We start from the raw sequence: 13,734 nt of genomic DNA, 5'->3' as shown, positions 1-13,734 counted from the left end.
CATTTAGCTGTCCTTTCAGGCCCCTCCCCTTTTGGGAGCGTAGGGCAGAATTAGGAGGGAATTCCGTCTCGTAGAATTTGTGCACTGTTTTGAAATGCCCCTCCTAAATTACCCTTCTTCGATAAAGTCAGCGAAATAGTGCCCATAAGCCACGCCCCGACACATGGGGTCACGCCGGCCAATCACAAAGCTTCGATGCGTTCAAGTGCATTATTCTGGCACAGGAAGATTATGTTATAGGACATTAACGATAAAACTGAATATTGTTGTTCTATTTTTATACACATCTCGCGATCGACTGGGAATCTTTGAGAGATTCCCTGGTTGGGCACCCCTGGTCTAGAGGCAAGAACCGCATATGTCACGCTTACGTCGGAGAAGGGCGAGATTAACCTGAACTAACAGTTTATGGAGAGTATGGCAAATAAAAGTCAGGCAACACCAACCAGTAACCAGGCTTCGTGTGATTCTGTTTATTTGTTCCTTTCTTTGACTAATCCATTCACTGTTATTGATCATTGTGGAGGGGGCAGACGTTTTGTTTTGTATTATAGCAGCTATCAGATGGAATCAATACATGGGCTGCACAGGTTGTCATGTCCGACAATCACAAGTATGCATGTGCCATCCGACCTCTGCAGCTCATCCAGAATGCAGTGGCTCGCCGTCTGGTCTTCAATTTTCCCACACCACTCTGCTCCTCTGCTCCCTTCACTGGCTTCCGGTAACTGCTGGAATCAACCTCAAGACAATGGATCTGGCCCTTCCTACATCCAGGACATGGTTAAACTGTACAACCCAGTGCATGCACTTCGCTCTGCATCAGCCAAAACGGCTCGCTGCACCGAGGGAGACCCAAGTTCCCATCAGCAAAAAGACGTGGGTTTGCTATCCTGGCTCCAAAATGGTGGAATGAGCTCCCCATTGAAATCAGGACAGCAGAAAGCTTACACATCTTCCGGCGCAGACTGAAAACTCATCTCTTTCGACTCCACTTCGAGCGATAGAATTACTAACAAAGTACTTATATACTAATAAAGGACTGGCTTATCTAAAGACAGTTGAGTAGCACTTTAAATGTTTTAGCTCTATGAAACCTGATGTACTTATATGACTCTGTTTTCTTCAAGTTTGTATTTTGTTGGTCGAACGCACTTATTGTAAGTCGCTTTGGATAAAAGCGTCAGCTAAATGCAATGTAATGTGAATTAGTGATGTGTCGGTCGCGAACGAGCTGGCTCAAAGAGCCGGCTCTTTTAAGTGAACGACGGGAGCCGGCTCGCGCCCGCGAACGAGCTGTTTTTTTTTTTTTTTTTGTTAAGTAATACAAGACAGAATGATATGATGATCTCCGCACTACAGCTGCTCCGTGCATGCATGCAGTGACATGGATTAGAGACTGTTGGATGCTGCTGTTTTGAGCATTGCAATACATTTATTTTTATTATGTTTTGTTATGATTAGAGACGGATGGATGATGCTGTTTTGAGCATTGCAATATATATCTATTTTCACTATGTTATTTATGTATGATTATCCTTAGGCTCAGCAAAGATTTGATGTCAGCTGTTGCTGTCTTTTTTTCTATAGTTAATAGTTACTGAAATAGAGCCCTGCTGTTTTGTCAGGGCCTTTTCTTTAAATATAATTTTAAAATGTCGATACAGTAGCCCCTTTTTTTAAATGTCTATGCTTAAGTTTTTATAGGCGTTGTTGCTATCTGCTTTGTGTAGCGTGGTTCCACAAGCAAGTCAGTGCATTCATTGGGTGGTATCAGAGAGTTACAAGGGTCTGTAAATGCAATGAAAACAATTGGCCACAGCAAATAATTTATATTAAACATGTCATTTTTACTTTTGAATACTTCAGTACAAAGGATGTATTGAATCATTTAAGTGGTATATGTGTACACATGTAAATCATGAGTCAAAACAGGGCTACATTTGATTTAATTATAAAAGGTAAACTGAAGAGCCGTTTGGGAGCCGGCTCTTCTTGGTGAGCCGAGCCAAATGATCCGGCTCACCAAGAAGAGCCGGAATTCCCATCACTAGTGTGAATGACCCAAGCTTGCGCCTCGTCGTTCTGATAGCTCCGCCCCTTCGCTCCAACCCCCCTCCCTCCCCACACATCTACAGGTGAAAATTACTTTAGCGCAGTGGTTCTCAAACTTTTTCTGTCAGGCCCTACCCTGTGGGGTAGCTTGACGTTTCATAGAGGGTGCTCAAACATTTAGGGTTTCCCATTAATGAACCGGTCGCTACAGTGGAATTTTCTATTGCAACAATCCCCATGCAAATACACAGTGTGACTGTTACAATGAAGGCTCGATAATCAGCTCACGGCATATAGGTGTAAGCAGGGGTCAAGTGCTATTTGTATAGGTGGTGTGTGGACCTTACATAGGGGGGTACGGGGGCATGCTCGTCCGGGAAGATTTATTTTTAAATATTGAAGTTAAAAGCATTAATCTGGTGCACTTTGAGTGCAAAATGAAGAGATCTATGGATACATCTCTCAACACCCATTTGAAACAGAACTGTTAACAGATTTACTTTTTATTTATGGATATTTTACAAGTCACCCTTTTAAACGTTATTCTTGTTTTACTGTCATATAGTATTTCATACCGGTTTTTCACGTATTCTCTTGTTTTTTTATAACTATAATGATCATATAAACGTGTGCCTCGGAAATAATTGTTTACATTTACAACAACACTTTGTTGTTGAAAAAGCTCCTTATATCCGTTAGCGTAGCTCGCTAGCACCAGAAGCTAACAACAACGATCTCCGGTACCGGTGCGCTCTCTCTCTCTCGCGCACACAAAATGGCTCGTTCCACACACACACACAGAGCCGTAATAGTATGGGCTCAGAACAGTCTCATAATACACCCATGCACACAGGATTCACACTTGTATTTCATGATCCACAAAAGGATTCACACTTATGTTTTTCAATGCACACACAAATGTGATCCGTTTCATATAGCCTACTGTACATGTAAATAACATCCAAATACAGAAAAAAGTTTTAAATGTGTATTTTTGATCCACACATATTTGTTTTCCGTTTAAAACCTCTGAACCTGCAAACACAAACCGCTTTCTGTGCACGGATCGCTGTGCATTCGTGTGTGGGTTTTTTGAGACTCCCCTGACGGTGAGCCGATTCGTACTTGTAATTTTTTCTATCCATAGCCAATCAGATGTCTCCTCAATTCTAAGCCAATCACATGAGCGCGCCCCCACGAGGGTAGATTTCTTGCGTTCATGACGTAGCGCTTCATGTACGCATTTTGCGCAGTCCGGAGCTGACAGGTCCATGGAGCCTGCCTGCAGGCGCTAATCTCAGGACACCTCCATTCTCAGTTTTCGAACAGGAAATGCACGCAAATACAAGCCTTTATATTATTAAGGTACAGCGCCACTTTCCGAACCATAGATGAATGCTTGTGTACACAAAAACGGCAGGCAAAACCGTTTTAAATGTGTGTTTCCTGTATGGCGAATACAGCTGCTTTATTTATGTCTGCATGAAGTCGTTGTGAGTGTGGAGGGAGCAGCTACAGGTTAGCTTAGCCTAATTGATCAGTGCACTACGAAGCCAGTGCTAGACAGTGAACTGTCAACGGGGGGGAGCCCCGCCAGTCATTATCAGCCGATATTCACTCTAAATAGTTTGATCGATTGGTGCTCTCTATAAAGGCCGATCAGGAGAGCTGGATCTGATTGATATGGACATAAACGCGAGTGAAGTATAACCGGACGCGAGAGAGAGATCAGATCAGCTGCTGAGTCTGACGGAGACACGCAGCTCTGCATGATCACCTGATGCTCCGCCCTTTGTTTAGTGAGCTGACCGGACAGCGCAAAATGCGTATATGGAGTGTCATGAACGCAAGAAATCATACCCTCGTGGGGGCGCGCTCATGTGATTGGCTTAGACTGGAGGAGACATCTGATTGGCTATAGATGAGAGAAATTACAAGTACGAATCGGGTGACCGTCAGGGGAGTCTCAAAAAACCCACACACGAATGCACAGCGATCCATGCACAGAAAGTGGTTTGTGTTTGCAGGTTCAGAGGTTTTCAACGGAAAACAAATATGTGTGGATCAAAAATACATAAGTAAAACTTTTTCCTGTGTTTGGATTTTATTTACATGTATATGAAACGGAACACACTTGTGTGTGCATTGAAAAACACAAATGTGGATCCGGAAATACAAGTGTGAATCCTTTTGTGGATCATGAAATACAAGTGTGGATCCTTCTGTGTGCATGCGCGTATTATGAGACTGTTCTGAGCCCATATAATAGTACTGCATCATATTATTTTCCAATAAATAATTTTTCAATTTATGATTTCTTTTTTTGTAATCTTTTTTTTTAATAACCATTTTTCCTCCTGGTCTCTCGCGCCCCCCCTGGCATGCCTCTGCGCCCCCCACTTTGAGAACCACTGCTTTAGCGACATATTCATCGCAAGAAGTGTAGCTAAAGTCAAGGCCGCAGATTTGTCGATGTATACTGCCACAGAGCAGATTCGTGAAGTTGTAATGACTGATTTGAGAGGTTGTAATAACCAAGTTGCAGTTGGAATGGAAAATATATTTTTAAAAAAATATATTCTGCAAGTGAACATTTCATCACTAAGTTCATTTTTTTCTTCTGTGACTTCAAATTTGGTTCACAGATACGTGGATATTTTATAGAAATGTAAATATATGCACACAAGCTCAGATTTTTTTTTCTACAATTGCTCACATCAGGTTTTACAAGCTCTCACATTTTGCACCATATCTACCTTCATAATTGGCCGTCGGTCACTGGCTTTTGCTGCCGATGAGTGTTGAACTTTTATCTCCGTACAAGATCATCGACCGGCTGTCAGACTGAGCTGTGACAAGCTCCTTCATACAAAGTGTGAGAGCAATTTGTAAATGGAATGCATTTATATAGTGCTTTTCAGTCTTAACGACCTCTCAGAGCGCTTATACATTTACAAGTCAGCATTCGCCCATTCACACACTTTCATACAGAGGCAGAGGCTGCCATACAAGGTGTCACCTGCTCAGGGAGACTAATGTTCACACACTGCCATTCCATCGGGAGCAACTGATAGTAAAGCCTCTTGCCCAAGGATACATCGACATATTGACTTCAGGGAATGGGAATCGAACCCCTGACCTTCCGATCATAAGATTTCCACTATAACTCACAGCAACAGTCAGACACTTTCCGTAGTCTTCATGGAGAAAAAATTACGTCAAACTAATTTCAAGTAGCCCAAATAGGTAGACATGCCAGATCCCTGGATGTTGCTGCCTATGAATGTTGAGCTTTCTTTCTGCCAGAAAAATACGCTATGACGATAAGTGCTTATTTCTTCCAAACCACAGCTGTCAGGTTAGCTTAAAATAATCTCAGGTTTTTGCCCGCTTAAAGGAGACCTATCATGCTATATTTAAATGATATAGTGTATGACCATACCTATATAAGGTATATTTATACATTTTATTTTTCAAAATACCAAACAGATCCTTTTTTAGCCATGCCTCGTTTCGCTCATTTTCGCTCTATTCCAAGCCTGTCTTTGAAAATTCTGAGCAGCAGCTGACCACGCCCCCCTGCAGAAGAGGGGGGCATGAGCCGGCGACAGTCACGTTACCATGTTTGCTGTGATTACGAGTGTGGAATAAACATGTCATCTCAGAGCAATGCATGTGTTCAAGCATATTATCAATTTGATCCAAAAACTGACCCTAAAGCAGCGGAGGTTTTGGTGAAGGTGCAAACATCTCGGTTGCAGCAGAACGTTTCAGAATGGTTAGTTGACAACATACTTGTCAACCCTCCCGATTTTCGCGGGAGATTCCCGATTTCATTGCCCTCTCCCGGTTTCCTCCCGGGGTCATATTTCTCCCGCATTTCTCCCGATTTCTGACAAAATCAGATTTACACACAACTGTTTCCACTCGGACTTTAATACAGCTACACCCAGTGGCGGCCGGCCCATAGGGGAGCTAGGGGCCCCGCCCCCCCTCTTCCCTTATGTTTGATTGTCATTAAAAATTAAAAATAAATAAAAATATATATTTCCCCCAAAAAAATATTTTTTATTTTTATTTTTATTTTTAAAGAACAAGGTAAATATTATATAGTTGGTATCAGTCAAATGTATAATCTACAATAAAATCTCGTTTAAAATTGTTTTACGATGTCTAAAGTTACTGATAAGTCACATGTTTCCTGCCTGGCCGCAGCGTGTATCATTACCCTCTCTCGTCCGGGCGGTAGAAAGGAGCCCTCAGCCAGAGCAGCTGCAGCCAACAAGCTGACTGTTGCTATCTGTAAACTATGCCGCCGAAACATAATTTTAGCCAATCAGCGTCGTCAGATCTGATGCTCAAAGGGCGCCCTTTCAGCGCCCTGGCCTGTGTGTCTGTGAGTTGTTTAGACTCGTATCCAAGGTGACGCTACAGTAGGGGATGTTTGCGTCTGCAGGTGTAGACTCCGGTGCTAGTGGTTCGCCGGAGCTGTAGATTAACATTTGCATGCTTATTGTAGTTGTAAGGGCAATGCCTGTGGCACCATGGAGCATATGTGTGGGCTGGACCTGTATTTTACAGGAAAGGAGTGATCAGAGGGTCGAGTTGTCTATTCTTGTTCAGTTTTCATCTTCCTCACCCTCTCAGACTTTGAGTTGCGCGCGCTGCTAAAGAGAACGCGCTACCATGGAAACCAAACAATGGTGTAGCTGTATTAAAGTCCGAGTGGAAACAGTCATGAGTAAATCTGATTTTGTCAGAAATCGGGAGAAATGTGGGAGTCTCCCGCGAAAATCGGGAGTGTTGGCAAGTATGACTGACACACACACACACACACACACACACACACACACACACACACACACACAAACACACACACACACACACACACACACACACACACACACACACACACACACACACACACACACACACACACACACACACACACACGGTTTTGTCACCATTTCCATAGCCCCACCAAAAATATTTTCCACCAGCCGCCACTGGCTACACCATTGTTTGGTTTCCATGGTAACACGTCTCTGTAATAGCGTGCAACTCAAAGTCTGAGAGGGTGAGGCAGATATTCACAGAAAACAGAACAAGAATCGACAACTACTCTACTCTCTGCTCACTCCTTTCCTGTAAAATACAGGTCAAGCCCACACATATGCTCCATCAAGGACGGTGCTACAGGCCGCAAGGCAGTGCACTTACAACTACAATAAGCATGTTAATGTCAATCTAACAGCTCCGGCGATACACTAGCACCCCCCCCCCCCCCCCCTCCCCCCGATTTCTGAGGTCTAAAGGTTGGCAAGTATGGTTGACAAGCTGTTGTCCCTATTTATTTTTGCTCTGTTTGTTACGATGCATGCTACTTATTCCGATCATATTTTGGCTAATTAGCAAGAATGCAATGTGTACAGTTTGTAACTTAGAGTTTGACCCAGCAATAAGTCTCTGAAAGGCGGGGAAAAGTTGTGTGGATAGAGGCAGAGCGCAGCGGCAGGCAGGCAGAGAGGAGCAGGCTGCGATACCTCACTTTGTAACCCAGGAAAGGAGCAGGAATCCTGGGTACGTGAGTGTTAAAAGTGCATTAAACAGTTTTAATCCGACAGCCGCTGATGTGCACGGAAGTCTGTCCGTTTCGTTAACATTTGAATAGCCAAATGGACGGAAATCCGTCCTACAGTATATGCGAATGAGAGGTTTGGCAATGCATGTGGCCGTGGCTCATTCCCCTGATAGGTGGAGAGTTGACCAATAAGCGGAGCACCTCTTTGTGACGTAGAAAAGTGTTGAAATCTGGATCCGTTTTTTTTCCAGATCCGTTGCAGCCCCTTTTTTAGAGATTTGGCTAAGGAGGAAAATAGAGAGGGTTGTGTTTTCTGACACTTGGTGAGTTCCCTGGAACACCGGGGACACATTCATGTATAAAAGACGTACAAAGGTGCATTTTGCATGATAGGTCCCCTTTAAATCCTTTTTGTTCGTCAATGTGAACACGAACCAGGCAAAAACGAAAGCGCAATGTACAATTTTTTTGTTGCTTGTCCCCAGTTTGCTCACAGCCAACAAACACAGATACACAAACATCATGCAAAACACAAGCACAGAGTCTACACCCACACTGGATTCGATGAGTCATGTCAAAGCCAGTGTCGCAATTTATCTCTAATCACGCTAGAGCAGAGTGGAGACAGGTTCCCATTATTGTTTAACAGAGACCACCGCACGCACACCGTTTTCACACCGACTCTATTACCGAGCTAATGCAAACCTCACTGAGGTGGGGGCTGTTTGTTGTTAGCTCTGACTCCTTGTGACTTTAAAGGTCCCATGTCATGGCCATTTCTACTGATCATAATTCCATTGTTGAGGTCTACTAGAATAGATTTATATTGTGCAATTTTCCAATTCACATTGGTTTGTCAGACAGCATCTCTGTAAAGTATGTGTATTCACTCTTTGTCCTAAATGGCTTGTTGGAGCTCCTGCCCCCCTCCCTGTGAGCCCAGTGGCCGTCTGCGAGACAGCAAGACACAGCGAAACCCAGACCGAAACCAGCCCAAGCACACACACACACCCGCAGCCTGGCTGGGAGTTTGTGTGTCTGCTCAGTGCTCACACACAGACTCACAGCCTCGTCGCGTCCCACCATCTCAGGGAGGAGAAATCGGCGGCGCTGCAGCTGAGAAAAGATTGAGTGTGTGTGTGTGTGTGTGAGGAAGTCCACGGATTGGTCCATTTGGGTATGGGCACGTCACTGTACCCAGGAAGAAAACAATGGACAAAGCGAAATGTCCAACGAGGCGTTCTGGGGCAGCATAGACAGGTATTTTCTGTGTTAAGAGTTCTACTCGCTACAGGGTGTACTTTGAGGGTTTGTGACTCTGCAGACTGTTTACATGCAGAAAAAGCTACATAACACACAAAGGGACGGGTAATAACCAGAAAAGCATGACATGGGACCTTTAAGACTCTTGGGAAATGTTAAAGGTCATGCATGCATAAATGAACTTACATGTACAAAATATCAGATGTTGAATCGTGTCTGAACATAAGCATCCTTATGAGAGTACAAATTTGGTAAAATCTGTAACTGCCGAATCAAAGAATAGGTCAAGATGACTGCCGGTCCGACCGCAATTTGATGCCAACTTTCAATACGTGACATCATATAGGATATATTGTGGTCAGTACCAGGGACGTAGGGCTATTTGTTTCTGTGACGCTTGCCTGCATGCACGGTTGCGGCTGGTTTGGAAACTAATGTAACCAGAATGGACACAGCAGGACAATCAGTAAAGCAGTTTGCATTGATCACTGACCGAATGTATTTGCTTTCTTAGAGGACTGGCTGCCCACAGCTGCTTTACAGAATAACAAGCGCCACGTCATGAAATCCCTGCAGCATGTGAGGGAGAAAGAATGATAAACCTGCAGCCTCTGAGATCTGCTTAAAATGACATCAAGCTGCTTCATTATAACCACTCGGAAACACATCAGATGCTTGATTATTGCTTCATATTCCGTCAATTGGAGGCATAATACGTATATACATTACGTATCTGCCACTGCTTTTTTTGCATTACTAAATACTGCTCACCACTGCACAGTATTTTACATTAATTATGTGACCGTGTATGTTTCTTGTAGTTATTTAATTGCTCTGCACTGTTAGTGTACAGTTTTATTATTATGCTGCTTTGTTTATTATATTTTTGTAACTCTGGCACAAAATTTCCTTCAGGATGAATAAAGTCCTATCTAATCTTATCTTAATAGCCTTTTTCCAGCTGAAAAGGTTTAATAATTGTTTTACTCTGGGCACAGCCGTGCTGCCCTGGTTGCGATGTTAACAATGGGCGCGTGGACAGTGAACTTTAGCATGTAAAAAATGTGTACGCCCCCTTTTTTTTCACAGCAACATTTTTTTTCCCGGAGTGATCTTCCTGTGCCCTCCAGCAGCACTACACCTATGGTCAGTACCAAAAAAAGTGTTCTATTGAATATCCAGTATCCCAGTATCAATAAGATATCTACTGGATGTTGTTGAATGTAGTGCGTGCACAGACTCACATCACGTCACAATTTGCTCACCTCTAAAACATGTTCTGTTTGTTGTTCACGGTCCAGTTTCCTTGAAGTTGTGGTTATCAGACCTGAGACAGAAAACAGAAGAGGAAACAGTTAAAAAAAACACACACACTCACACACACACACACACTGAGGTGCCAGTTAGCCAAATGAGCAAAGTGACATGGTAATTATTTGTGGGTGTCGGACACCATGGTTCCTTCTCATTATATGTAATGAGAGAAGGGAGAGCAAGAAACAGAAGGAGATACCAATGCAATTTTGAGATATTATTCGAAGTGAATATTTAGTATTCCGAAGATCACAACATCGTGTGGTTTTGGCCCTGACTGGCTGTTAGGAGGTGACAGGTCTACCTCGCTGTTGAAACTAAAAAGAGGGCTTTAAAAAAGGGAGAGAGGTTAGATGAAGGGAGAGATTATTTTGTTGGAAGAAACCATTCAGGAGAAGGGAAATACCATTAGATGTTACTTAAGTAGAGAATATAGATATCAGTTTCATTTCCGCATCAGGTCTTAGATGCGTTTGCCCTCGCACTTAAAAGTTGGGGCTATTCCACGGCAAAATGATGAATGGATGTGCTTGTGCCGCTCAATCTTGGGTTTTATATTTAGTCCATGCCTGTAGCACTGCTAATGGAAAAACTCACATGAAAGAGTCCATTAAATGTGCATGCTCGATGAACACTTTGGAACCAAGTCGAGGTTTGGACTGGCCGAGACACAAAGAGATGTCTTCATTTAAAAGGTGGCCCATTTTGGCCTATCCAGACACCTGTACTGTACAACACGGATACACCTGCGATGTGTTTAACACATCCTTTTTTCTAACACCGCTAATATCATGGCATAGAAAAGTGCTCTGTGTCGTGAAAGAAGTAATACACAGATGTCCCTTAGTGGCTGTTAGTGGACATGGCCCAGCTTTATTTTGAATTGTTTAATGTGTTTCTATTTGCACTTTTATGGCTTAATGCAGTCGCTAACCAATGTCCTCCTGGGGGCACTTGGTTTTCACAATTTTCTACAGAGCCTCGCAGCACTTTAGGAATGGTGGGATAATCAACACTCATAAACACCTTTACACACACATACAGTACTATGACAGTACGTCTGTCACCATAGTATGTTTCATGAAAACAGCTGATTTCAGAATTTGAGTCGGGAGTGAGTCACAGTTCTTTGTAAAAAGGTTTAAGTGGCTTTTGGGGTTGAAGGTGAGATGGAATGTGACAGGTGAATTGTTGCTGCATCACCTGTATTGCTGTTATGGCCAATCTAAATTCCAAACCTTGCTTATGGTCTTTAGTTTTGGGTAATGAGTCATAGAAGGAGATCGTGCCAAATGGCCACAATTAGTTTCCTGCCCAGGCTGTCTGAGTTAAATATCAGGTGATCAGGCATTCTGAAAGAGTTTCAAGTATAGCTACTAGGGATGTAAAGATATATCGAATATTGCGGTAAATAAATGACTCAATACCGTCGTGAGACTGACAAAACATACCGCGATTCTTTTTAAATAAAAATTTTTTTTAAACCTTTATTTAACCAGATGGTCCCATTGAGATAATCAATCTCTTTTTCAAGGGAGACCTTTCCAACATGGCAGCAAGTAGGTTACAACATGAACATAAAACAACAGATAACACAAAAGTACATCGTATTTACAGGGCTACATGTAAATACCTAGAGACATTGGCAAGTACCAACAGTATATTTCGCTCAGCGTTTCTGCCAGGGGGGCGTCTTGCCGTCATTTGACGCCCTTATTCAGCTCGGGATGCCCTGAACACGAGCCGAGGGCGTCCACAAATATTAATAATTTGAGAGAAGATCGAGTGTTTTTATCGCTTGAAATGACGAAAATGAAAAAGGACAAGGACATCCCTCTGTTGGAGGGGCAAAGGAGTCTGGTGGGATAATTTTCTGAGTATTGAAGATCGTTTCCCCGACATCGAAGGTGCCTGCCACAGGGCAACACGGAACATGCGCGATTTGGACGCGATGAGCGGGGGGTTTTTAGTGGAGCGTGAACTGCGAGCACCAGAGCCTCGCAGTGGCGAAACTGAGGCTCCGTGGTAAACTGTGGTAACATGAAGAGCCGTTTGGGAGCCGAAACAGCCGGCGTTTTAAGAGAGCCGAGCCAAATGATCCGGCCCACTAACGTAAAAAGACAGTATATGGGACGGCTGAAGGCAACACTCCCCCCCCCCGGGTACGACTTGTTTGCCATAAGGTGTACATTAACAAGATAAACAGAATGCAATTTAACCCAACGTGATTTCACAAAGAGGAGTGAAACCCTTCTGATTGATACAAGTTACAACTGTTTATATCCGCCTCGACCATTACTGGTCAAACATCACCTTCACTTTGGACTGTGTGACTGTTGCCAGCATCCGTAATAAATAAAGAATCAGTGATTTACTTATTTATTTATGAGCGACTAAAAGGCCTTAGGCCTATTACAGTTGTATCCTATTGATTGATTGATTGATTGATTGATTGATTGATTGATTGATTGATTGATATCATTTTATATCAGAGCCCCTAAATAATTAGTGAAATATACTTCCATCTAAAGATAAACCAAAAACATAACAATAAGTAAACCATATTTGCCATACAATGTGAAACGTTTGACATATCAGTAGTAGCCTACTGTCGCTTGGTTTGTGGATTTCAGATTGTTTCTAGATCAGAAATATAGCGGGAATCGTATTTCCAGAGTTGATCACTGTAAGAACTTTAGTTTGTTGCTGAAATAAATGGGCAGGCTGAACACAATATCGGAACTGATCAATTCCATCAGGCATGTGAAGTCTTCCTGATTACAAACGTACATGAGTACTGCCAACCTATCACTCATAAGCTTAATAAGTATGCTACTCGTTAATCTTCTTCTTCTACTCCATTTGGGGCCCCTCCTACTTTCAACAAAAGCCTTTGATGCAGAATGGACACGTTTTACTTTGGGCCCCATAAAGGCTTGGGCCCTTGTGTCTGTCATAGTTTGACCCCAGGCATCACATTCAGGGTCCAACCTGTTGATAACATTGATCAATACTGACACACTCTATACTTACTGCTAAGCTATGGACTGTTCTAGTCATAAATGCACTCTTAACTACAGTATCAAGAGAAAAGCACTATTGATTAATGAGAACACAACTGCTGGGCTTTGTGCTACATTAGCCACGCAGACTGACATGCTAACAAGCCAGGAGCAGCTGACGGCAGCTCCTGCATCTGTTAGTGCCAATTTATTAGCTTTAACAAGGAAGGGAATGTGACAGCACTCAACACTAACACAACACACGTACACTCAGCCTTTAAACTACTGTCGTTTCTGTGTATAAAGCTGTTATGTCAAAGCATCAAACTCACAGATGACAATACATTACACACATCCCAAAACCCACAACATTACACACACACAATATTAACATCCAGCGAATGATGCACTAATATATACTTCAAGCCCCGAGACACAAATGTGCATTATTACAACACAGACGCATCACGAAAATAGAGTACACTCAGACAAGTTCATTCCTTTGCCTTACACACATAA

General features: G+C 42.9%; 1 protein-coding gene across 15 annotated transcripts in view; it reads right to left on the bottom strand.

The window, feature by feature from the left end:
- Positions 1–13,734, bottom strand: part of LOC307036608 (protocadherin Fat 3-like) — a 144,551-nt gene that overhangs the window by 85,175 nt on the left and 45,642 nt on the right. For all 15 annotated transcript variants that reach the window (XR_013807405.1, XR_013807406.1, XM_079677064.1 and 12 more), the window contains exon 3: positions 10,165–10,226. Coding sequence is in view for 13 of the 15 variants with exons in the window: in XM_079677064.1 (XP_079533190.1) it covers positions 10,165–10,226 (62 nt within the window). In the remaining 2 variants the exon portion in view is untranslated. The remainder of the gene's footprint in view (positions 1–10,164; positions 10,227–13,734) is intronic.

This window comes from Notothenia rossii, assembly GCF_949606895.1.
Source record: "Notothenia rossii genome assembly, chromosome: 4".
Classification (NCBI taxonomy): domain Eukaryota; kingdom Metazoa; phylum Chordata; class Actinopteri; order Perciformes; family Nototheniidae; genus Notothenia; species Notothenia rossii.
The sequence above is the reverse complement of the archived record's forward strand: the minus strand, read 5'-3'. Positions and strand labels throughout refer to the sequence as shown.